The sequence below is a fragment of the Pseudopodoces humilis genome, chromosome 6, assembly GCF_049639895.1.
Source record: "Pseudopodoces humilis isolate 2021_Gansu_Grassland_sample_001 chromosome 6, ASM4963989v1, whole genome shotgun sequence".
NCBI lineage: Eukaryota > Metazoa > Chordata > Aves > Passeriformes > Paridae > Pseudopodoces > Pseudopodoces humilis.
In genome coordinates this window covers 44,985,073-45,010,545 of record NC_142205.1, presented here as the reverse complement: position 1 = coordinate 45,010,545, position 25,473 = coordinate 44,985,073, and the positions used below count along the sequence as shown (strand labels likewise).

At 44.7% G+C, this 25,473-nt stretch overlaps 3 protein-coding genes across 3 annotated transcripts; 1 reads left to right on the top strand and 2 right to left on the bottom strand.

The window, feature by feature from the left end:
* Positions 1-108: 108 nt before the first annotated feature.
* Positions 109-2,567, bottom strand: SMIM19 (small integral membrane protein 19). The gene is made up of 3 exons (XM_005517524.2): positions 2,398-2,567; positions 2,177-2,301; positions 109-1,009 (listed from the first exon to the last, which is right to left on the bottom strand). Exons 1-3 carry the CDS (start codon positions 2,565-2,567, stop codon positions 936-938), a joined length of 369 nt encoding a protein of 122 aa, XP_005517581.1. The 3' UTR covers positions 109-935.
* Positions 2,568-8,842: 6,275 nt separating this feature from the next.
* On the bottom strand, positions 8,843-13,154 carry POMK (protein O-mannose kinase). Its single transcript, XM_005517525.3, has 2 exons — positions 12,591-13,154; positions 8,843-12,019 (listed from the first exon to the last, which is right to left on the bottom strand). Exons 1-2 carry the CDS (start codon positions 12,876-12,878, stop codon positions 11,246-11,248), a joined length of 1,062 nt encoding a protein of 353 aa, XP_005517582.1. The 5' UTR covers positions 12,879-13,154; the 3' UTR covers positions 8,843-11,245.
* A 68-nt stretch (positions 13,155-13,222) lies between these two features.
* HGSNAT (heparan-alpha-glucosaminide N-acetyltransferase) lies at positions 13,223-25,446 on the top strand. The gene is made up of 17 exons (XM_005517526.2): positions 13,223-13,468; positions 13,742-13,881; positions 14,405-14,526; positions 15,458-15,527; positions 16,135-16,204; positions 17,267-17,373; positions 17,825-17,901; positions 18,516-18,546; positions 19,408-19,568; positions 19,912-20,021; positions 20,746-20,867; positions 21,266-21,392; positions 21,512-21,598; positions 22,722-22,799; positions 22,911-22,981; positions 23,120-23,232; positions 24,249-25,446. Exons 1-17 carry the CDS (start codon positions 13,223-13,225, stop codon positions 24,428-24,430), a joined length of 1,914 nt encoding a protein of 637 aa, XP_005517583.2. The 3' UTR covers positions 24,431-25,446.
* The last annotated feature ends 27 nt before the right edge of the window (positions 25,447-25,473 follow it).

Sequence of the window (25,473 nt, the reverse complement as noted above, 5' to 3'; positions counted from 1 at the left end):
AGGTGAAAACCTACCTGGATGTAAACTCCCAGCACTGTGCTGTTTGTTCATCACTTGGCCAACTCAACTTGTGTAACCTTAAGAATTACACCATGATACGTCTTCAAGTAGTTTTCACAATTAGATGCTTTTATTAAAAAGTAATTTCTGCAGAATCCTTTCAATTCACTGATTTTGAGATTTACCTAGAAAGAGTAACTGCAGTGTGAAGTCTTTTCTGGATAAGCTGTGATGTGCTTATACAGATTTTTACAGACAGACCCATTCTTTACAGCAATTTGACTAAATTAAGCTAACCACCTTTGCCATTAGAGTAGTGGCTTTAAGTGTCTTCTACACATATAGTTCACTGTGTACTTCTCAAAGTTTCCCCAGGAAAGGTTCACAGTATTGCATACACAACTCCCAAATAAACAGAGAGCAGAACTTTTCTGCACTACCACCAGTGACACTCTGGGCTCTCAAAGCTGTTCACCTTCACCAGGCAGTACGGCCACAGTACCTTCATTCACACTTACTGACTGTATTCAGCAAATTCAACAATTCATGATCAAGGAACACAAGGGTTTCCAGGCAGATAGGTACTGCCTTGCTTTCTCTAGGATGCTGTTGCCAGAGAAGGTAGGAGCTGATTTCCAAGGTTCTAGCAGAGAGAAATTCAGACATTCCTAAGACTGCACTTCCCAACCCTCAGGTTCCTCTGAGCAGGTCTGCCCTGTGCTGGATACTTTAATGCTGAATGTCCCAGTGCGCATTCATTTTACCTCACGAGGTCTCAGAGAAAAGCTACTAAGAACAAAGTTTTAGGGACAGTCCCCCTCCTTTCCTCCTTGCCTTCAGCTATGTCTCAATTAAAAAGCATTGAAAATAGCTCCACATTGACTCTTAAAATCAGCACTGGATATTTGTCCTGAGTTCCTACAGAACTGTGGGCTTCATTCCACTGAGAGCTGTACACTTTCAGTCTGTTTTGGCGGCTGCTGCTGCTGCTGCTGTTCATACTTCCTTGCTGAAAAAAAGAAACACCAATCAACACCGATTATACAATTTATTACATATTATCATTACTATTATTATTGTATGTATACATGCATGTATATATGTATACATACATGTCTATATATGTATACATATATGTTTATATATGTGTTTGTATAACAGCAATCAAGAAACAGATGTAATATCAGAGAATATAATTTCAGCCACACAAGGGGAAGTTTCAGTCATCATGTAGAACTTCACCTTTAGAGCGTGGCCTTGTAAATGCTGAAGAGTAGAGTCAGAGCCAAACGATAGTAAATCAATGGCAGAGAACCATGATTCCATTCAGGTCCTTTTATTAAAATATAAATAAATAAAAATAAAGGCTATGGTTTCATTAGTTCTATTACAGACGACCTGAGCAACTCAATAGTCACAAGGCTGATGTCCGCATTTCTCATCTCCTCCACAATATAGAAGCCACAAGCTAACAATTACTTTGACTTCAAAATTAATCCAGTTAGCAAGGCAAAAGGGAGATCAAAGAGTTGTGTGCAGTGCTACAAACACCATCAGCAAATGCCAGCATTCAACCGTAGGAAGAACATCCAATTTTGTTCCTACAGAATGCAATGGCCTGGTGTAAGAATCTTTACATCAAGTCTTCGCGTTTAAAAGGTGGTTTCAGATCACTGAGGGTTTTTTTTTGCCGTATTTCCTTTAGGCATGTATGTAGGGCAGATGTGAAGCAAGGTGTGTTTCTCTGAATTGGATCACTGGAATATCACAGGCATGGGGCTCCGTCCTGCCTCCATCCTGACCTTCAGCACTAAGATGGGAGCAGCAACACTTGTTGGTACAGTAAAGTTCTCATTTATTTTCAATTTTTGTGGTTGTCTTACTCATGTTTCCACACTTTTACAGATCTGTCCACGTTTTGAAAACATCCAGACCTTCCCAGCTCTTCCAAAGTATAGCATGGAATTCCTTTCGACATTTGCTTTAGGGTAAAGGCACAGCCGCTCCCTCGCTCCGTACCTCCCCTCGCAACTCAGCTCAGCAGCTGCAGAGCCCCTGCTCACATGGTGCCACAGGACCGGGGGCGTTCCCACCGCACAAGGCTCGAGGCCATCCCTTTAGGAACAGCCCCCAGCACCCGAAGGCCCGGGGGAGCCCCGTCTTCCCTCGGACTTACCGATGGAGTACATCTCCAGCTGCTGCCGCAGGCGGATCTTCTTCATGCTGTCGTAGAAGTTGGGCTCGGGCGGCGTCTCGGCGGCCGGGGGCAGGGTGAAGATGCGCATGATCCTCCTCTTGTTCCTGCGAGGAGGAGGAGGGGGGCACGGCGGTGAGAGGTGTCGCCCCTCCACGTGGGGGCCCCGCGGGAGCCCCCGCCCCGCCCGGGCCTCCTCTCACCGCCGCGCGTAGACCAGCAGGGCGAGGCTGGCCAGCACCACCAGCAGGTACACGTTGGTGGCCTCGTTCCACGCCTCGTGCACCGAGTAGTCGATGGCGCCGCCGTCGCCCAGCGCCGCCGAGGCGCCGCCACCGCCCGCCCCGCCGGCCCCCGCCGCCGCCGCCGCCATGGGGAGCGCGGCCGGCAGGGGCGGCCCGCGGCCCCGGGAAGTGACGTCAGGCGGTGCCGGGCGCCATGGCGGGGGGGCCCTGAGGGGCGCCGGCAGTGGTGGCAGTAATTGGTGCTGGCAGTGAAGTGTGCCGGGGAGCGTCAGGGTGTAAACATTAATGCCGCTGCTTGCCGAAGTGGACGTACGGGAAAAAGTTTCGATAGTCGGCGCGCCGGATTTGTGGGAGACCACCCGGCACCTGGGCTTGTGCAACGCTGAAATAAATCATAGAATCACAGAATCAATGAGATTGGAAAAGAGCGCTGAGACCATCGAGTCCAATCTGTGACCGAACACCACCTTGTCAACCAGACCACGGCACCAAGTGCCACATCCAGCCTTTCTTTAAACACCTCCGGGAGGGTGACTCCACCACCTCCCTGGGCAGCCCATTCCCATGTCACACCAACCTTTTTGTGAAGAAATTCCTTCTAATGTCCAACCTAAACCTACACTGGCACAACTTAAGACCATGTCCTCTTGTGCTGTCACTTGTTACCATGGAGAAGAGGCTGACCCTCACCTGGCTACAAGCTCCTTTCAGGGAGCTGTAGAGAGGATTAGCAATGGCTCTTTCAGGTGTGTAATTACTGGCTTGTTGCACGCTGGGTAAACAAATCCAATTTTTCTGGACTGTCCGTGAGGCCCTGGGATGCCTTCCCACACTTCCATTTCCCCTCCAGCTACCAGGCCCTTGGGGAGAGGACATGCAGAGGGGACAACTTCTCTCCCCGGGAGAGGGGCACCAGAGATACAACAAGTCTTTTGGTTTTGCAGTGCCAGCGTGCGAAGGAAAGGCACAGATGGGTGTGGGGCCAGGAGAAGTGTGAATTCAGCAGCTCTAGGAGCCTGGCAGGCTCCAGTGGAGTCATCTGGCTGGGCTGGTGCTTATGCAGTGGCACTGGAAATACGTGGAATGTAGTCCTACAGTGCATGGTATCGAAAAAAAAAAAAGATGTTCAGATTGTCATGAGCTCTCGCTTTTCACATAGGAACTAAATGTGATAGTTTAAATTTGTCAAAATAGAAAAAGCGCTTTCTGAAAGATTTTGTGGCTTTTTTTTTTTTTTTTTTTTGTGTGTGCCAAAATGGGAATTGCTGGATAGTCAGGTGCTGAAATAACAGCTTAATTGATGGTCCATATGCTCCTGATGCCAGAAAGCCCAATTCTAGGATTATGCTTTGGCAGAACAAGTATTTCAGCTCAGAACCATGACAAGTTTTCCAAACTGCTTAATGAGATGCAGGTAAATTCTGCTGTTCTAACTCAGATAGACACAAACTTTTTCACTCGTGCCTAATGTAGAATGCTTGAGCTACATGAGAGGTTAGGTGTGCTTTTTCATTAAGGCCTTTCTGCTTCTTTCTGTCCACTCGTGCCCCTGATACTTCCTTTCACCATAGCTGCCTTCAGATACTAGAACTGCTACAATCTAGACGTCAGCGCTATGGTCCAGGTCCCTCTGCTTAGCATGTATTTGGGGTATGTGCTTGTGTTCTGGTTCCATCTTCACCCTTTATATGACAACAAAGGGGGAAAACCCAAGTATTTTTAAGGCATGATTTATCCAACCTATGTCAAACATTCAGAATGACACCTCCTGTGCCCAGGAAATGCTCTGATCCCTTACTGTGTGCGAAGAGTCTAGACACCTCATTTGGATGGCACTTACTTTGCAGATGTCTAATCAGCCTGAGGAAACTCTATCCTTTGAGAAGCTGTGTTCTCACTGCAAAATGTTCCAAGTCTTTCTCTTTCCATTATATGGAACAGATTCATTTTCAGAAGCCTTAGATCAGGACATAAAAGAATATGAGTGAAAATGACAATATAAAAAATAAAAACCTAAGGCACTGGTGTCATGAGAAAAGTTCCTTGCCCCACATGGTGTGGGAAAGGAGGATAGAACAGCAATTAGACATAATTCTAGGTCATTAAATTGGGATGGCACCCATGCACAGAACTGTGGAAACCACTAAGAGAGATTAAAAAAAAAGTCACTTATGCAACACGACAAAAGACAGTTAATTAAACATGGTTTCAGAGGGATTTTAAGCAGTTTCTTGTGAAATTGAGGCTTTTTGTTTGCTTTTTTAGTATGTTGAACTTTTCTGCTAACAAGCCTGACAAGAAAACATCTTTGAAGAAAAGTGGAAAGAACAAATGTAAGTAACTTCGGTGCTCTTTATATTGCATTATTGTCTCTAGACCTCAGCTGAGATCAAGCTCCCTTGTATGAGGAGGAAAGAAACTGTATTTAAGTTGTAACTTTTTGTATTAACCCCACAGCTTGCCCTGGACAGGCCGGGAAGGGACTGGAATGCCTCAGGACTCTGCATGCAGCCTCCTCCTTTCCATGCAGGAAACCAAGACCTGAATGCACAAAGCATGACCTCAGGTCCTGGGATTTTCTCTGCAGCCTCCAGCACAGAGAAACAGACTGCCTCACTCAGCATTGCCCATGCCATTAAATAATTTGATTTAATGAAATGCTTGAATTAAGGCTTTGATTATCTACCCACCCCCAACCTACAAGATGGGCAGAGATAGTATTTTCTTCTTCCACATACCCCTCTGAATTTAGTAAATGTGAATCAGTGGATAGGACAGAGTCAAACTGAGGAGCACAACAGCTGGTGCTGCCCCAAGTGTGACAGCCTTGCAAATGTGAGGAAAAGGGGTGATCTTCCCTTACTTGACTGTAGAAATAGGAGTTCTGGGAGTGCAGGCCTTCTGTATGACTTCCTTGAGGCATCTGGTTAAAACAGTAAAGTTGGTTGACTCTTAGGCCTACAGGTTAGCTTGTCTGGTACACTGTTATTTCCTTTTAGAGCTTTGGCTTTTGTTTCAGTCTTAGGCTCCTAAAGCACGTTCAGAAGTGGGAATGCAATCTGCTCTTGAATATGGTCAGAGCACAGTCAGGCCTTGCAGTTGCAATTTTGTGTGAAAAACTGTGTTACCTGTCCGTGCAGGTTATGTAGCATATATGTTTGTGGTTTGGATGAGGTGGGATGAGATAGCTTGGGTATGCTGTTCATGCATGAGGACAGAAGTTGGTTTATATTTTCTTATACAAAAGCTGCATGTAGGGAAAGGACTGTCATTTTGTGCTGTGCCTTTATAGCATCTGACCTACAGGATCCTGGCCTATGACCAAAATAATAATATTTAATAATAATATAGAGCACTAGTGTAAGCTAAACATGGTTGATGGAGACCCAAGCTTCATGGCTAGATTTTCAACATTTCAACAGGCAGATAAGCCTGGGAGGGTTTCAGTTTGAGTCAGACACAACGCCCCTCTCCCCCTCCATCCCAGGAATGAACTCTTAGGGAGAAAAACACTTAAAAATCCCAACGAGACTTTGTCCTTTCCACAAAGAAATCCAGAGTGTACTTGATAAAAGTACTCACTTCAGTCTCATAGATTTATCAACAGAATTGCTGAAAAGGGTCTTCCAGCTCTACAGGGAAATAATTCACTTTCCAAAAGTCATTAGCATCCAGCAACTACTAGAAATTGGACTGAGAGCTACTGATTGTTACCAGTTTTGAAAATCCAGTTATTGCATATCCAAAATGTGAATTCTGGAACAGCAAGCTTGATCTTTTAAAAATTATGGCCAAAGAATCTGTGTGTATGTGTGTGTGTGTGTACGTATAAATATATAATTTTTAATGCATTTTGAGTTACCCAGAGCTAAACAGAATCAAAAATTGCTGATACATAAATATCACTGTAATGTAAATATATTCACCATTTAATCCTGATAAATACTGGATTGTAGACTTCTATACAGAGACTGATAATTATTTGAAATCATGTGGTCATCTCAAGTATACAGTGCCTCAATTAAAATAAAACCACAAGATCCTTTTCCTTTTTTAAAAGTACCGTCTAGCATATAATTTATTTGGTTGGACTCTACAAATATACACATTAGATCACGCTAGAAGAACTTGAGAACCACTTTTTTCTTGTTCCCAGGGTCTCTTGACTGTTGGTAAAATGTTACAGTCATAATGATAGAATCGGTTTACAGTTGCATATTCTGCCAAATAGCTCACAAATTATATTTGGCAAACAACACTGCCTCTGTTTCACAAAGATAATGATCTGATGTTTTGTTTATGTGGCACCAAAGGAAAATATTATTTTAGAGCTTGTGACAGAATTTCAAAAACTTTGTGTGGTATTCTAAACTTCTGATGCATTTACAAATTACCACTCTATTAAATACAGAGTAACACAGATTTTCAACCAGTCCTTCAAAGAGAAAAAAAAAAAATCAAACAAATGTTAAATTAAATACATTGTGTCCATTTTATTTCCTCCACATCTACTCAGACCTACACAACAGCTGGTGCAGATATTCATGCACTACTTTTTCTGTCTGATGGTGTCAAACATACAGATGAGTTGCCATATAGGCTGCTCACCCCTACAGGATTTAGTGTTACAGGAATGCTTTCAGGATGTAGTCTGAAATCCATAGTGCAAAATGGGAAATGCTCCATCAGACTTGACTCCCCAGAAGTGTGCAGCCAGCAGGAAGTTTGGAAAGGAAAACAGCATAACCTTGGCAGTGCTATTCTTTGGATGGCTCTGAGGAGAAAATGAAAGGAGCATTGAGGGGGTTTGAACTGAATCTGGGACTCTGCTCTGAGACAGGTGGTTTCCATTCTGTAACCTGCAGTACAGACCTACCTGGTAAGAGCAAAACTTTAGTGGGGAATCCACTGGGAGTTGTTTTGGCAACAGCATTGGGCCAAGGATAGATTGCACCATACCAGCAGTGGGCCCTGACACAGCTGACATGCCGTCATGACAGACCGTCAGCAGGCTCAGCTAGCATGCCCTAAGTGTGCTGATCTCCTCCACTGCCAGCACAGCAGTGTCCCAGCAGAGTTCAGTCTGGGAACCAGGTGCTATTTCTTGAGTCTGGGTGACTGCTTCTGCTTTGATTCTTTGTCTAGCAGCTGGGTGGGTGGGTGAAATATGTTGTGGGACTGCTGCAAGCATGGCAGAGGAGGCATTGCCCAAACAGGAAGGGTCAGGTGGTTACAACTAACATCAGCAAAAGAGTGGCCCTGTCCTTGGAAAGGGGTCAGACCGAGGGCCTTCATCTTGATGATGACAGCAAACAAAAGCCCTGGAATGACTGGGATCATATCTGCTGCGGCACTGACTACCTAGGGTGGTATGGGGAACCTTCTCTGAAGTTTTCTGAAGGAGATAAGCGTCAGTAGCTCTCTTTCTCCATGTGTGACCTGCATATCTGTGCATTTTCTTTGACTGGACTTTTGGGATGGAAGAACAGTAATGCAATGAGAAACATGGCAATGACCATCCCCAGAGAAGCATCTTTTGTGGGAAAGGACGGGGAATGTGGGACACTTGATCTGAGCTTGAGATAAGAACCAGCAGCTGTTGTCGTGCTGGTCTTAGCAGGGGAGGTCATGTCCGCAGGTCTAGAGCTGGCTGGGAAATGGGTGAGCAGAGAGGGACTTGCAGGCTCCCAGCTGTGAACAGGCCTCTTCCTGCCCTCCATCTTTTGATGTTTTCCACTAGACAGATAAGAGCTGCTTGTACTGAGGCAGCAAAGTCCCTGAATGTTTATCAAAGGCTGTGATTGGTGGTAAAGACTGAAATGTCCAGAAAAGAGAATTGGAAAGAGGGGAGACTATTGCATGTAGGGCTGTCCTGCCTCTTTTCCCCCTTTCTGAGATGCCTTGCCTCCCTCTTCCCTTTAAGGGAAAAGAAGCTGGAAATGTGGGAAGGACTGGATTCATGCAATCTTGAGATTGAAGAAGGATCTAGCAGGGAAGAATAGAAAGATGCACAGGGTACAACCATCTGATTTTACTGAAAGACTGGAAGGAGGTGACATGCAAACTTGGTTTTGGTCTCACCAGGTTGAGATAGAAACAGTTAAGTACACAAAGACCATGAGCAAGTAAAAGGGGAAGTGGCATGTGTGGCTAACAGGTCAGCCCCGTTATCTAGCTGTCTTGTTCCTTCAGACTCACTAAAGCAAACACAAAGAGATGTTTAAGGGGTTTATGGGAATTTGCTAGGAAAATACTGGCTGCAAGGCCGGATTCTGGCTAGGTCTGGGCTTCAGAGGCAGCTGCTAGTAACTAATGCTAAACTGACCTTCATGCTGCCATCTAGTGTTTCCTCACAGAGAGAAACAACATCCCAAAAAAGAAACTGCAGCTCCATAACGCTGTATTCAGAACAAATCTGATTTATTACTGTTGAAATACAACACTGAACAACACACAAGCTGAAGGAGAGGGAATGGGAAAGAGACATGGCGAAGCCACTGCTCAGGGTGAATGTTTAGGGACACACCTTTCCTTAAAAAAAAATTGCAACTATTTCATCTAGGAACACAGAGGCAAGATAATTATCCCAAACAAGAATTTTTCCTAACATTTTTCACTCTATGAAATTAATATGGCTGTTTGCAAGGTGTAATAGTACACAAAATCCCAGCAGAAGCTTGTCTTAACCAAGAGACCAGCACAAGATGTTTGTCAGGTTCTTGTCTGTCCTTGCTACACTCATAAAAAACCCTCATGGGATGGTTATTTACAGCCATTTTGAAATGACGATTTCGTTTTCAAGTGCACATGATGGCTAACAAAAGGTAACAAATTATTGTGAGGGAAACATGCAAAAGATTTGGTTCTTGGCCCTTTAGAGACTTATCCCTGACTTCAAGGGGCTGTAACAGGAGACTTTTCCAACTGTTGCACATCCTGTATTCACGCTGGAACTGTAAAACTCTAACCCTAATAATAACAAGTCAAGAGTTTATGGGCTGGATGATGCATTTACAACTGAGCATTTCTTCTCCCCATGCTTCTTTTAGGCATTTTGAGTCAAAGTCCAAAACAAACTCAAAGCATCCACAATCACTGCTTATTTTTGGAGACTGATTTCCAAGCTTTGTCTCCTGACAGCCTGAACAGGAAAGCTGCAAAGAAAGAATGGATAAGTGAAAAATGGCAAAAATCTAATCTGAGAAATCAGACTTCCCAGAGGGAAAGGAAAGACATAATCAGCAGCTTTTAAAGGGCTCCTAGTGGTATTGTATGATATCAGGAATGAATTAACTAACTTGTAGGAAATTTTTCCTATTTATAATAAAATTCTGGATTTTAACATTATGCATATGAAATGACTGCACGATCTCAGTACAGTCAGAATATGGCTGGTTTATGTGAAGAGGACTAGCAGCACAGAAAAGAACAGAACCAAACTTCAAAAAGGAGCAAAAAGGACAGTGTACTCTGCTTACAAATCACCTCTCAGGTCAAAACATGGAAGTTGTCTCTTAGGCCTTGCAAAGATTTAGTCCACTGAAACAGAAAGTCTTGACAGAAAGTCCTCAAGTGGACAGTGGTGGAATCCATGTTTCTCATTCATATTATTCCTGTTTTTTCTCCAAGAGAGCTACATCCCAGATCCCAGTCCCACCAAACAGAGCCTATTGCTGGATTAAGGCATCATTGTTCTTCCTCTCCAGCTGCTGGTACCAGGCTGTTACATCCATGTAGGTTACCTCAAGCTTTTTCCTAAAACACCAAGCACAGCCTTCCGCTATGCTTAGTGGACTAAGTTGAATTCAGACCCAATAGAATTGTATGCTCTGAAAACAGGAATTTTCATTTCCAAAGCTTGTGTTTAACGCTCATTTCTGTGGAAGTCACATTCTCTTTCAGTTCCTTGTAATCCTCCTTTCCATCAAATCATGATGACACTAAGCAAGGATAAGTGAATGGAAAAAAAGGACACACTTAAGCTCTCTTCCAAAGTGTCCAGCATTTCTGTGGATTTCAGAGGAGCAAGAGACTTGCATTTGACAGCTTCACCTCTCAAGAGCCCATCTGAGAATACCATAGGACAAAGGCTTGAAAACCAAGAACCTGTGTCTATAAGCAGACTTTTCAGAATCTGCATCATCTTCTTGCTTCCAAAGTGGCCACACACTTATTGGTGTGGGATACAGGGCCCACAGAGCAATGGCCCTCAAGGAGCAACCTATGCCCCAGCCAGCAGGGAGAGACCACCACTGCAGTCTGGCAGTGGGACGCACCAAAATCTGAAGTGAAATGGGGTACTCCTTTCAAAGTGACCACTGCTTTTACTACATGGGAAAGTAGATGAGGGCTTTGTGGATACAACATAGGCCAAAGCCACAGCAATCAGCACAAAGCTTGCGGGGGGCATGCCATGGTCTCTGTTCTACAGTCCTCTGCCAACAAGTTAAGGTAGACTGATATGTTTCTAACTGTTTTTCTGTAATGCTTAAGATATTTTTTGTGTAAATTTGGAAAAGAAAATTTATTATTTCTTATGGAACAAATTTCCCCTGCACCACACAATTTAATTTCTCTCCTTCATATTATTCCAATGGTAAATTAAACATGGCAATGGAAAGCCTGCACAGCTCTTGGATTGGGTGGATTTTAGATTTTATTTTATTTTTTTTTTAATCAAGAGGTACAAGTTCAGTTGTTCTTTTCTTCTCAGTTTTGGGGACAGAGATTTTGCCCATCAGGCAAGCTACATAAATAGGAAGGACTTCAACCTAAAACACCAGTATGTTGTTTGTCTTGTGATTCACTATAACATTTCTCTAGTACCAGGCATAGCTGCCTCCCGAATAAGCAGAGTCAAAACTTTCCTGTAGGTGTCTAAGACCTCTTGGGCAGTGGGTCGTTCTGCCGGGTCCTTCTTCTTACATGCTGCATGGATGTCAAACAGATGTAGTCGTACAATGTCACTTCCTTCAACATGGCCCAAGAAAAAATTGGAGACATCTGGGATTTTCCAGATGTCTGTTTTCTCATCATAGGGAGGCATGAGGTCATCTTCGAACGGCACATCTTCTCCATAGGGCCAACGCTGCTCAGGAGCTACAAACTCACCCCGGAGCTCCCTGTGACCACACTTCACCAGCCTGCCAGCACTCCTGTTCACAAGAGGCAAAGCGTCCAAGTCGTTCACCAGAACGTGAAAGTCACTTGTTAGGAGATACTGGGAGAGAACCTTGTCGAGGTCATTCGAGTCACACATCACTAAGGTGCCCAGGGGGCTGCTGTGCAGGTACCGAATGACACCCACGTAGTCTATAGCAAGCATCAGCCTGCGGTGCCAGGTGTTCATGCTCTTGTACTTGGGAATGTGGAGAGTTTCATTCAGACCTCTCAGTGAACCAAGAGGATGGTATTCGGTGAGGATTGTGAACTGCTGCTCACAGTAGCCAAGCAGACGGACAACATGCTTGCTCTGAAGGGCTTTCAGCATCTTCAGTCCATGGAGAAAGTCCTCCTTCAGCTCTGAGTTGGTGAGCTGTGAAAGGACCACCTTCTTTTCCTTCCACTCAGAAAGGAAGACCTGAGAACACACAAGAAACACATAAGACACGTGGAGAGCCTTCTTCTGTGAACTGCTACCATCTGCTGCTGAGCTCTTCCTGTGATTGGTTAGTCACAACTGCAAATTACAGTTGTAATTTAATTACAGCAGGCACACACCAGGCACAGTCAGCTTTAGGTAGAGCCATGTACCTGTCACAGCAAGCCCTTTCTGATGCCAGTTATGTCACAATTTCCTAAGTTTTCTTTGTAATGGACAATGCATATGAATAAAGTTATTCATATGTCATATAGATATATATTCATATGTCATATTCAATAAAGTCACCCAAATAGCCAGTCTTACTCTGCCATGATTGTACCAATCTGCGATTTTGCTTGTGTAGCTGGAAGTCGTTTGGTGCTGGAGAGGTGGCCCAGGTCATGCTCTCGTATCTGCTGTGTTCACCTCAACAGTAGCCCTATGGTCCTGGATGCCTACAGAAATTAGCTGCTGAGTGGATAATCGTAACAGCAGTAGTGCATTAATTACCCAGCAAACTGTGAAAGCTCTTTATGCAGAGGAGAGAAGAAAAGAAATCTAAACTCACCTTTTTCACAGCACCTTCACCAACACACTTGAGTTTCCTGACTTCCCTATTTATGGCCTCACAGGAAAGCCACGGGGAACAATTCTTCAGCGCTCCGAATTTGAAATGCCCAAAAGGGCAGAGGCCAGGGTCCGTTTCGGCACGTCCCAGAGAGCTGTAAAACTTGTTGAGGTACAGGTAGAGAAGGGCATTAAGGAGCAGGACGACCGCAAGCAGTAACGCCAGCGAGATGGGTGGCACCTCTCTGGGAAGAAACTCCCTCCTGACGAAATGCGGTTTCTTTTCCATGGCCGTGCCTTCCGCATCCTCCGTGAAAGACGAAGGCTAAGCAGGACCCTCTTCCCAGCCCGGGAATGAACGCCTGTACGGCTTTTTCAGCGCCGGCTGCCCAGCCGTCCCGCAGGCACGGCGGTCCGGAGCCCGCAGCCTGCGACGCGAGGCCACGCGTGACGAGACGCGTTGAAGGCGGCTGCAAGCTCGACGCTCTCCGCGCTGCGCATCCTCCCGTGTTTCCGCGCAGGCGGGCCCGCGCTGCGGGCGGCGCAGACAGGGACGCCTGACCCCGGAAAGCAGCGGGAAGCGCGGGGAGGCGGCGGTGGCGGCGGCCCCGCCCCGAGGCGGAGCGCGGCGCGATGGCGGCGGCGGCGGGGCTGGCGGCCGCGGTGGCGCTGGTGGCCGCGGTGGCGGCGGCGCTGGGCGCGCTGCTGATGGCGCCCGGCCTCTCGCAGCCCGACGGGCAGGGCGCGGCCGGGCCCCGCGGCGGGGCGGCGGCGGAGCGGCGGCGGGCGGGGAGGATGGACCAGGCGCTGCTGCTCGTCCTCAACGAGCTGCCCGCCCCGGGCCTGAACCTCGCCGCCCGCTCCGGCTCCTGCCACCAGGTGAGGGGCTGTGCCGGGCGGGGGACACCCCCCGGCCTCCGCTTCTGACAGCCCGGCCCCCGGCGGGGCTGCTCGGCTTCTCCTGCGTCTCCCCGTGGCTTCGTCAGGTCGCTTCGCTTCGGTTTTACCTTCGAGCAGCACGCAGGGAATTCCCGCAGCAGGAGATGCTCCAGCCCCGTGGCATCTTTCCTCGTCTTTGCCACCATGCAAGGCAGAACCCCCTTTCACTCTCCTTTGGTATTAATGAGCTCCCCTCACCCTCTTCTTCCACAGTGCTTGTATCAGCTCCTGGCGTTTATCCCACCAAGCAACGAGAGCCTCAGAAAACCAGGCACGGCGTCGGTAATGGTTGATACCCAGCATCCACTCACCCTGCTGCTCAACAGCTCTGTGGGTGACAGAAATCTCTGCAAGTAGGTGGCCCAGCCCCAGGGAATACATGGAGAGCTCTGTCCTGTATTTGTGTTGGTTCAGTTTGTTGTTGCATTTTGTGGTTTTTTTTTTCCCTTGGAGCCATGTGCCTCTTCATTGCCTACTCATCGCTTCCTTTTTCCCAACTATTTAGACCTAGAGCTCAGTCTTCACCCCACTGCTGTAACAGTGGTGTACTTTGGAATTGTGCTGAAAGGATCCAGGTGCAAGCAGAGACAAAATGGTGTTCACTGAGGCAGCATGTGCAAGCACCTGGTTTCTCTTGCAGGGAGTCTAGTTCAAGAAGACAAATTACAGCAGTGCATGTGTGATAAAGAATTGGTGTTGGGCTAGGGGAGAATAATGCTTGGAAGAAGCAAGTTCCATGCTGGATCACAATGTTGGTCCAAGTTTTTGGCTTGCCTTTCGTAAAGCATTCAGGCTTACAGCCCCCCTAAGTGCTGCAGTGGTACCTGCATATACTGGGGGTGGCTCACCAAATTTCGTTTCCTTTATCATTTGCAGGATTCAGTATCATTTTGGAGAGTTTGGCAATTATTCCCTTGTGGTAAAGACCCTAAGTACAAGCACCCAAAGTGTTTCTTGTGACCTAATCATCAATGAAGGCCCTATCAACAGCTACCTCCGTATGTAGAACTCTATTTTTCCCTTTCATTCTACAACTTGCATGTCTCCCAGCAGAACCAGCTTCCTAAGAAGCCTGTGCAACCACTCGTGCTGTGCTGAAAGAGTTGTCATAGTCTTGCTCCTTTCTCAACATCCTTGCCTCCTTATGTTTTATACATCCATCTTGAGGCCCTGACCAGGATCAGGCCTATTCACATGATGTACCGTCTGCCCACAACATTTTTGCAGCAGGGATTAGTACAGAAAAATCAGTGGGTATGTGTCTGAAGGGAGATATTAGTAACTGTTTTTCTTCATGTTTATACATGTACACAGAATCCTCCCTCTTCTTCCCTCTATCTTCTCTCACAAAATTGGAAACAATTCACACAGCGTTTGGATTTTTGTTTGTTGTTCTTAAAACCTGATCTTTTTGTTCATCTCTTATCCAGGACTGTTTCAAGCTCTTGTCTATGTCTATTCCATTCTTTTCCTATATATTACATTATTCTTCAATCCTTCCAGTTTTCTAACTGTAAAGAAAAATTCACCATGCTTGCTAATGTAATGCTAGGTGTATTGCCCTTTCCCCTATCTTCTTCATGTTGAGGCTGTTTTTAAGTCTCTACTTCTTCAGAACATATTGCAGCACATCAACTCTTTGCTCACTAGTGTCTTGTGATGCAACACAGTTTTATTTTGCTCATTTTATGCCGAGATGTGGAGTCACTGAGCTGCACTTTGAAACTAGCCAGCTCATGTGTTGGGTAGCTTGGGGGTTTCACTGTGGGTTTTTATTTTCCTCTGGGATTTACATTGCATGGATAAGATGGTATGATGATCAGTGAGTTGGGGCTTTGTGTCATGTTGGTGTCACAGCTGGACAAGCCCAGGTCACTGAATGGTTTTGTTAGATCGTGTATAGAGTTGTGTTCTCCTCTTTTCGTGTAGCTATTCTCTTTGCTTTCCTGGTTTACATGGGGATCCTTGCTATCCTGATTGCTGGGCGTCTTCTAATGAAGTAAGTGAGCTTCCTCCTTGCACATGCCAGTTTAAGACCATGCAGCATAGTGTGGTAATGCTTTGGAGTCCCACTTGTAGCTCTGTTTGCAGATCAGATCCTGTTATCAGGTGCCATGTGCACATTGTGGCACATGTGGCAAGAAATGCAGAGTGATGCAGTTTCACTCGAGGGATATCTTGCAGCCTTGGTAGTTTGTGTGCAGAGCAGCTGATGTTCACTGTAAGCTCACACACGCCCTGCTGCACCCTCGTGTCCCTTGTTCTTTGTCTAGCTCTGGATCAGTAATCCAAGGCAGTGGGACCAAAGTGCATGTAACAAATGCAACTTTCTACCCTTTACTAAATGGTGTAAGTCATCCTTGCCTGTAAGCAACCTGAGAATAAAACCCCCAAACATGAGCTTGTGTCAGTGTATTTCCACAGCTGGACTTAACTGAGATCCTAGGTGCTGGCTGAATCTCAGTATTACCTGTGTGAGCTGTAAAAACAGAATTGGGAACTGTCCAAACTTGTTTTATGCTGCTAAATAGCTTCTATTAAGGTGACATTAACTATAAATTTGGCTTTGGCTTTGTTTTGTGTTTTAAACTGTTATTCATTTTCAGAATTGATCCAGTCAGAAACTGGGTTTACAAGAAACTGAATCCCAGAGCAACTGATCGTATGATTAACTCCGTGAGTGACCACAGTATCTTTAGTTTGTGTTCTGTAGTGTTTTCATCTCTGAGAAACACACGCTATCTGGACATCTGGGGACTTGTTTATTACTAATCATCTTCCCCTTGTGTGTGTTTCCCTTAGCAAATCTTGTCAGATAGGCAATTTTATGTCAATGGAGAGTACTAGACTGGGTTTCCATGCAAGTTTAGTGGATTCCCTGTAAAGCTCTTTCAAGTTTTGAACATACAGCTTTGTGCCCCCATTAGTTCCCTTGAAACAAATGTGTTGGTGAAATGTCCCCTTCTGACACAGTCAGCGTAAGGGAAATCACAGCCCTCATGGCTGCTTCCAGCACAGCAGGAATTTTAGCAAAAAAATGAAGTCAGAATTTATCTGGGACCCCTAGAACTAGCATTTCTGTGTGATCCTCATTTTGTACTAGAATGTAGATAGTTCACCACAGTCGGCTTCATATCTAAGAAGTCCAAACTTGCCTAGAATCAAAAGACTTGGAAGCAGAGCTCTACATCAATTCTTGTAGTTCATCTCTTATCACTGGGATATTGTGATGTTTCCTTCTTTATGCTGTCATTGGGTCTGATCAGAGTGGTTTGGGAAACTCAGTTGCAAAGAAGCCACTTCTGTGTTTAAAAGGATTAGTTTTCCACTGGTTTAACTCTCAAAACAGTCTCTCCGTGGTGTCAGACAAGTGCTGATGGGTTGGGGCGGGTCCTGTTTGAGAGCTGGCAACTGGATCTGCTCAGCTCTGTTGCAAAGCACAACACAGAGTGTTGGCAAGCCTCTGGCTGATTTGGAGGGGACCCAGCTCTGATGAGTCTCAAGCACAGGCTCATTTCACTGCATTGTTGTTTCTACCTGGTCAGAAGTAGAGTCTGGAGCATCTGCAAACGTTATTGTAATGTGGTGAAGCCAGGGAGAGGTTAGAAGTAGACAAAAGGAAGACAGGGAGAATAAAGACAGAGTGTGTGTGAAAGTTTGCAGTTTACTATCCTTTGTTCCCTAGTCAGCTGGTGCAGCTGCTGACTTGTTCTTCATGTGTCTGGTTTGTTCCCGAAGGAGCTGGGATCCCCAAACACAACAGACTCCATTAATTGTGATCCTGCCCCGCAATCGTGGAGCACAGGCTCTCGGCAGCGGCTGCGTTCCCTTGACACATTCCGAGGGTGAGCATAAGAGCTTGCTCTAAAGCAGCTCTTCCAAGGGGAATGAGGTTTTTCCAGTGGCAGTTTGACAGTGCATGGCGATATATAGCAGATGGACAGTTCAAGGTGGTCTCTTTTACTTGGAAGTTAATCAAGATTTTAATTCTCAGATTTTTTGTACTTTGCTCTAATTTGAGGAAATGTTAAAGTTGAGGCAGAGGGTGCAAACGAACAATGTGTTCAGTGTGAAAATGCAATGCAAAGGAGCTTGCTTTGGTTCACCACCAGTCATGATTTTTGAAACATGGCTTACTGGTTGGTAAAGCTAGAAACCTTGGAAATCTTGCTTTAAAAATAAAATAAATCAAATCTCAGAGTCAGAAATGCATTAGTGGGAGTCGTAATCATTAACTTTGTGTTCATAAATACGCATTTCATCATCTGATACTTCGTGGTTCTGTTGTCTTTTTAGGCTCTCTCTTGTAATTATGGTGTTTGTTAACTATGGAGGAGGAAAATACTGGTTCTTCAAACATGAGAGTTGGAATGGTAAAGTACAATTGAGACAGTTACTCTGGGTTTTAACTGCAGCCGTGTCTAGAAATGGTTGGTGTTGCAGCTGCTGCAGCGAGCTGTTGCTCAGCCAAAAACTGGGGTGCTATGCTGCTTTGCCTCAGCAGGGAATCTGCTGGTTGTTAATGGGCAAAGCAGTGTATGGTCCTCCTCATCATGCAATGACAGGATGGTTTCACATCACAGTCTGTGTGTAACCTCTTCATTTGTGATACAGGGTCATATCTTTAACTTTCCCTGTTGCTTAGTGACCACAGTCAAGCTGATGTTGCTCAGTGCTGTAAAAACATAACGCCTTGATTGGTAATGAAGTCAAGCATTGTAATGCCCTAGTGGAGAATAGCAAGGATCCCATCCCTGAAATTTTTACCAAGGCACAGCAATCGGTTCTGACCCTATTCTTGTAGAGTGCCAAATGCAGTGAAACAAGATGATTAGCTCTATGTAGGTTTTGTTTAGAACATGTTTTAGACTTTTGGGACATGAATACTTGCTAGCAGCCTGCAATTCCTGTAGAAACTCAACAGTAATATTGTTAAATTTGAGGAGGGTTCAAGGTAAATAACATGCTCCTTCATATTTCTCTGTAGGATTAACAGTGGCAGATCTGGTGTTTCCGTGGTAAGTTTTCCTCAAGAATAGTTTTTGTATGAAGTGATTCTTTATATTAAAAACTGCAAGTAGAACTTTGTGTGCACCTTGCCGCTATGTGGAAATGTATTTGGATATATTTGTGTTAAACAGTTAATAGGAATCTGCCCCTAAAAATAACAACATAACCCTTACGAACCAGTAGAAGAGCTAAGTGGTTTTGGTGCCCCACATCCTCCGCCTTCCCACACACAAGGCCCAGGGCTACCCTGCCAGTGGAAGTGCAGTATCCCTGAGAAGCTCAATGCCATGCCACTGTGTTAAAAGCTGCCAGTCTGGTAAGATTCAAAGCTGGACTGGTCTGTATCCATAGATAAAAGAGCCAAGTAAATTTTCAATTAATCTAATATTTCTATAACCAGAGAATGGTCTTATGGGGAAGTATCTGCCCCTAACATGCTTCTCTACACCAGCTGTGGTTTCTGTTGGAGTAGGGAGCTGGACCTGGACTGTGAACCTGATCTAGAGGGGAGGAGAGGGTCAGTTCTGAATTTGAAACATAGATTTGAAGCTGGTGTTTGACTGAAGATGGTAATTTAATTTTGGGTAATGGAATTTTTTGGTAGCATATGAATTGCTGGAGAAAGAGCAAACTGCAGTTACAACCCTACTTCAACTGACCAATGAAAAAGGTAGAAGTGTCCCATAGTGCAAGCTCAGTAGCCTGGAAATTCCTAGCAATCAAGAGGAAATAAAATCACCCAGTTTCACTCAGTGCATGCATCTCTGCTGGGCCAATGCAGGACGCTCTGTCAGCTTTAGTGTTTGCTGTTACTCATACATGTTATGAGACATCTGTCAGCTCCATTTCCCATCTGCTCTGTTCTCCAGGTTTGTGTTCATCATGGGGACATCAATAGCATTGGCACTGGGCTCCATGCTGAGGTGGGGAAGTTCCAAGTGGAAGGTGCTTAGAAAAATCCTTTGGAGGAGTTTTGTGCTAATCCTGCTGGGAATCATAGTTGTGAATCCCAATTACTGCCTTGGACCTTGTGAGTGGATCTTGCTGTCTTCCTTGCATTGCTGTAACTTGTTCCTGCCTCCTTGGCTGGGCTGTTGCAAGAACTGTATCAGCAGTTTGATGGTATCTTGTGGAGTGCTGTTCAGTTCTGCACTGATGCAATTCTCTCTATTAGACTCTTGTACCAACCACGGTTGATTGTCTTAGTGGCTTTCCCAGGATTATGATATACAGAAAATTGGGATGGCAGAGTGGAGGTATCCCTTGTACCTGCAGGTGCAGTGGGTCTCAGCTCTCCCTGAAGAAGGGTCATTCTTGTATTTACCACAGAGCCCATGTCTGCTCCTCTTTCACATTGCTTGCATGTCTTCCAGTGTCCTGGGATAATCTGCGTATTCCAGGGGTGCTCCAGAGGCTGGGATTCACATACCTGGTGGTTGCTGCCCTTGAACTCCTGTTTACAAGAGCTGATAGTGGGACCTGGGTGAGTTATGTGGGGAGATGGCAACTGAATGGATACTAGAGCAGGGTTTGGGAGCCTTTGCTCTTGTTTGGGCAAAAAGAACACATGAGAAATGAAAAGAAAACATGAAACATCTTACTTAATGTGTAAGCGTGACCTGTGTGATGTGCAGTGTGACCTGGGTATGTATTGGGTATGTACATCCTTCAGTGTCCCAGTCTGCATTTTGTCACATCTAGCTTTACTGCATTTGAGGATTTCACCAATCCATTCAGATAATGCTTAAAAACAGGCATTCCAAGACACTTTTGATGACTTTTCCACTGCCAAGGAAGCCCAGGGACAGCATATCTATGCTGAATCCTGTAGTCTGCGTTTTGTCCAGTTAATTTTGGCAAGGTTTTTTCACAGCAGGGGAAAGTAGTGCTGGGTTTTGGCCTTTCTAGAGTCTGTTTTCCCAAAAGGCTTTGTTCTACTCATGAATCAAAGTTCCTTTTGACATTTTCCAAGTTAAAAAACATTAAGGGCTTTTGTTTCGGTTTGTTTCTCCCCCCTTGCCTCAAATAACTAAGTGTCTGGAAATTGCTTCTGAAAATGAAAGGTCTATTGGTAGAACCCAGTTTTGTAATGACATCTCCCTCTTTTATCTGGGGTAGAAGACTGCCTGCCAGGAAGTACAGGTTGTCCCCAAGGGCATGTTTTTTTTTACTTGCCAGATAACACCGCCTCTCTCCATCTCATGCAGGAAGGACGATTCCCTGCTCTGCAAGATATTCTCCCCTACTGGCCACAGTGGATTTTTATTCTGGTGTTAGAAACAATTTGGCTCTGCCTGACCTTCTTGTTACCAGTGCCAGATTGTCCTAGGTAAGACTGTGCACTTGGACAACTTAATGTGGGGTATCAGCTTGGTTCTCTTCTACTGCATAGAAGGTACATTTTTTAAGCCATAGGAAAAGAATGAAGGGAAGAGCTTTCAGGCCAGCAGGGTTAAAAGAAGCATCCATCATGTGAAAGAACTTAACTTTGGCACTAAAGTACAAGGTGTTATACAGGTGATGTCATTCTTCCTTTCTGTTTAAAGAAGAGGATTAAAATCTCCCTGAAGTCTGTGTACAGCAATATATGATCACTGCAATGCCATCAATGTGTGCCTCTGGCCTGGGAAAACATTGAGCCTTTGGTGTGCAGGGTCAGTGAGCCAGCTGCTGTGCAGCTGGACTGTAACAACACTATGTGCTACAACCTCTCTGCCTCTGTCCTAGGGGCTATCTTGGGCCTGGGGGCATTGGGGACTTTGGAAAGTATCCCAACTGCACTGGAGGAGCAGCTGGTTACATTGACCGTTTGCTTCTTGGAGAAAAGCATATGTATCAGCATCCCTCTTCAGGTGTAAGTAGTTTTTTGTTTGCAGTATGTCAGGAGGGGCTTGGGAATGATACATGCAGGAGGATTTAAAATAAAGGAGTTTGTTTGCTTGGGTGCTCTGTAACAGCTGTTTTCTCTCTAAGGTGACTTACCAATCAACGATGCCGTATGATCCTGAAGGGATCCTGGGGACCATAAATAGCATTGTTATGGCATTTTTGGGACTGCAGGTACCTCTTTTTCTTTCTGGCTCCATGCTATAATGGGAAGATTTGAAGGAAACTTGGAAGTGGGGAGGCAACTGGGTTTCTTTACTTAAGGCTAAGACTGGTTCTAATAAAACCTTTTTCAGAGCAATGCTTTCACGGTGACTTAGCCTGAGGTGGGTGCCAAAGTGGAAGCTAATATGGCAGTAGCTTGCATTAGGTACACTGATACTTCTTCTCAGTTTTTGTAAGGGATGGACACAAGAAGCTTGCAAAATAGCCACCTGGTGTTTTAAGGTTGGGCTTATGTTGGGAGTAGGCTGGCTCTGCATGTTGGAAAATAAGGCTGAGACACACAAACTTCACAGCTTCATTGTAAGGGTTTCAAAAGTTGCAGGTGTACTTGTTCCCCCTGCTGGTTTTCTGCTTGTGCAGTGACAGCCATCTTGCACAGGTGCTGTGTGCTCACCTTCCCTGACAAAGAGATGCAGGCATTCATACTGGTGTTACCAACACCAAAAGCTCGCACCGCTCACAACTGTTTAAATATGGCACTTTTTGATGCACTGCTGGCTTTTCTGACAGTGCAGCAGCTGTGAACCGAACTGGAACTCACTCTTCTGCTGGGAAAGGAATGTTACCACATGTAGCATTGGGTAAAAATAGATTGGGAATATCTGTGAGGCAGAGCTTGCAATAGAAGTGTGACACTGAGGAGTGAATTATCAGGACACATTCCTTAGTGGCATATGAAAAGAAGCACACGCTCTGAGCAGGCCAGGGATGATGTGGAGAAGCTCTTGGGGCTGGTTCTGGTGGTGTTCTTCATGCAATCTTTAATGAGGGAGAGGGAGCTCCACTTACGTTGTCTTTACCTAATTAAGATGCTTGTCCCCTTCCTCAGCGAACATAATAAGAAAGGGAGAGAAAGTGCACCTCTACTGCTGATTGGGTTGCATTTACATGTTTCCCACTTGTGTGTCCATTCTTTACAAAGAGTCCTCATTTTGAGCCTTTCAGCCACTTGGCTGATAGAAATCCCATTCGTGGTCTCTGTCCTAGCTCAGGTAGCTGGTGGAAAATGTATCTTACTTGAAATGTACTTACATTAACGGACATTTTTTTTTTTTTGTATTTTTTTTATAAGGCAGGAAAAATTACTTTGTTCTACAAAGACCAGCCCAAACAAATTATGAGTCGGTTCATCATATGGGGCCTAGTAACAGTAAGTCTGATAGTTATGTAGCTCTTTGAAAGACATGTATTTTAATGCAATGCAAATATTTCTGAAACATATTGCAGTGGTTATATAAACTTTACTGACTTTCTATTTCAGGGAATTATTTCTGCTATCTTGACAAAATGTTCTAAAGAAGAAGGGTTTATTCCTATAAACAAGAACTTATGGTAAGCAAAGAGATGGAACATTTTGTATGATTTTGTTAAAGCACTATTTTAGCTCAGGGAATGTTTTACCTTGTGTACATTGAGATCTGTATCACATAGTTCTCTAAATATTACTATTTCTACTGAAAATGTTTGTAGGTCAATATCATATGTGACAACCATGAGCTGCTTTGCCTTCATCCTCTTATTGCTGATATATTACCTTGTGGATGTCAAGAAATGTTGGTCAGGTGCTCCATTTTTATACCCAGGTCAGTAAAATCACATCAGGAGACATATTCCTTATGCAGATTCTTTCTGCACTGATACTTATCCTTTTGTTTTCTGTGCTTCCGTTGTCTGTAAGAGAGTAGGGATTTAGACCGAGGTAACCTGAAGGATTCCAGAATGATTAAGTTGAGCAGAACCTTTGCACAGAACTGGGATATTTGAGACCAGAGATTTAGGAGAGAGGGACAATCAGTTCTTTACACTAGAGCTGCAAGCTGCTATTGCCTAATGACTGTTCTGAGTTTGATACCAAGTCAAGGTCCCAGTGAACAGCTGCCTAGTACTAAGCAAAATACCACAGCTGTTCAAAGTTGGTTTTGGAAAGGACTGCTGAGACTTGTGTAATCTAGCGGGAAACTCAAAGGCCTGTCAACAGATTAATACTGCTTCTGAAAATGTGGAAGACAAAATCCCCTGGGCAGCTGTGTAGGTTGTGTCTCTGTGATTTTAGATAAGCACATTTCCCAAAGTATCCCACTGTGGTTTTAACCACACTGGGCACACAACAAACATGAGTAGAGAATGCAAAGCCACAGCAGAGGAGACCTTTCAGCAGCTTTGGTCTCCTGGTGTCTGGATAGGGAAATAGGCAGAGTGACAGCAGGGTATCATACCTCCTACCAGAAACCCCAGAGCTTTGGAGGGCAGTCAGCATTTGTTTGTAAAGGCAGCAGATCTGACCAGATTGGTTGGCACTTGTCCACCATGGAAACAGTAACTGTTATTATTCTTATTATTAATATAATTGCAGCATACTGATTTGTTTGTATTTTCAGTTTAGCACAGAGATTATTTGTATTTCTTTTAATAAATGTCTTGGGAGAGAGAACCCCTCAGACTGTATTTGAAAACAGTGTGTAGCATCTTTGGGACAAATGACATTAGCTGTTGTTGCCTTGGTGCCAGTCTTTTATAATCCTACCATGCCTCTGCCTGCTTACTCTGAAGCAAGCCCATACCTGCTATTTCAGATGGTATAACCTGTGCTTCCTTTCAGGAATGAACTCAATCCTGGTCTACATTGGACACCAAGTGTTTGCAAACTACTTCCCTTTTAAGTGGAAGATGCAAGACAGTCAATCCCATGCAGAGCATCTGACTCAAAACCTCACTGCAACAACTCTTTGGGTCATAATATCATATATACTTTACAGGAGAAGGATATTCTGGAAAATCTGATAGAGGTGGTCATGGTCTAGCAGGCCTAGATTCTGATGAGGCAAGGCAAGTGGATTAACCTGAAATATGGTGGATTAGCCTAAAATATTGCTACTCACACTATTATTAAAAAGGGATACTAGTTCAAGTTTACAGTGCCATGGAAGTCATCATCAAGACTTTTATGTGACTTAAGGGACAGTATTTTCCTATTTAGCAAAAACTTACTAGTGTATTACAGTTGCTCTCTGTTTTCTGTCTTTTGTAAATACTTTACTGATTTCCCTCCTTCATACAGAGAAGCTGAACATACCCTAACAGTTGTGCAGTCTAAGACACTCTGATAGTGAAGGAACTGCAAGGGATGGGGGTGGTGGCTGCAAGGGGTTATCAGAAAGGGCCTGTGGTAACAGTCCCTGCCTGTGACACAGAACCCCCTAACTCAGGTGCTCTGGGTTTTGTATGTACCCTTGGCACCTCTTGCGTGCCTGTCCCCTCTGGCTACTGGCACATTTACCTTGGCCAGTGATTATCTGGGAAAGCTCTGGGGCACCTCTGTGTCAGTCTGGTGGTGCTCTCAGGTGATCATGCTTCACTGTATTCTTCCCATTTCTTTGACCAAACCCTTAGGTTTAGGATGCTGCTGAAGCCTAAAATCTCTTCTGTTGGCTTATTAATCAGCAGGCTGCTCCTACAGGTTTAGCAGCTCACCTGTGCATGTTCTGGGCCTTTGTGTAACACACCTCTTGCATGGACAAGGTCTGATTTCATGTGCTACACTCCAGGAGTGCAGAAAGGCCATTTCCTACTGACTTTGTATAATCACTTGGATATTACCAAATTTCAATCAAAACAATTCTCTTTCTACGTGAATTTACTTAAGGACACTGAATCTGAAAACCAGCAATATAGGTAGAATTCTTCTGAGAAGGAAGACCTAACACACCAATTCAATGTAAAATAACAGTTTTTGGAAATTTAGGAAATTCACTTGTGCTGTGATTTCCAAACTACTGCTAATAAAAAACCTGAAATACCTTGCTATGTTATCTGTGTATGTGTAA

Bases quoted from the DNA above. Each gene is read 5' to 3' on its own strand.
- POMK (XM_005517525.3), bottom strand. From the start codon at position 12,878: ATGGAAAAGAAACCGCATTTCGTCAGGAGGGAGTTTCTTCCCAGAGAG. The intron at 12,020-12,590 runs GTGAGTTTAGAT...GTGTGTTCTCAG, and splicing joins GTGAAGGTGCTGTGAAAAAG to GTCTTCCTTTCTGAGTGGAA.
- SMIM19 (XM_005517524.2), bottom strand. From the start codon at position 2,567: ATGGCGGCGGCGGCGGCGGGGGCCGGCGGGGCGGGCGGTGGCGGCGCC. The intron at 2,302-2,397 runs GTGAGAGGAGGC...TCCTCCTCGCAG, and splicing joins CTGCTGGTCTACGCGCGGCG to GAACAAGAGGAGGATCATGC. The intron at 1,010-2,176 runs GTAAGTCCGAGG...TCTTTTTTTCAG, and splicing joins GCTGGAGATGTACTCCATCG to CAAGGAAGTATGAACAGCAG.
- HGSNAT (XM_005517526.2), top strand. From the start codon at position 13,223: ATGGCGGCGGCGGCGGGGCTGGCGGCCGCGGTGGCGCTGGTGGCCGCG. The intron at 16,205-17,266 runs GTGAGTGACCAC...TTGTTCCCGAAG, and splicing joins CTGATCGTATGATTAACTCC to GAGCTGGGATCCCCAAACAC. The intron at 18,547-19,407 runs GTAAGTTTTCCT...TCTGTTCTCCAG, and splicing joins GCAGATCTGGTGTTTCCGTG to GTTTGTGTTCATCATGGGGA.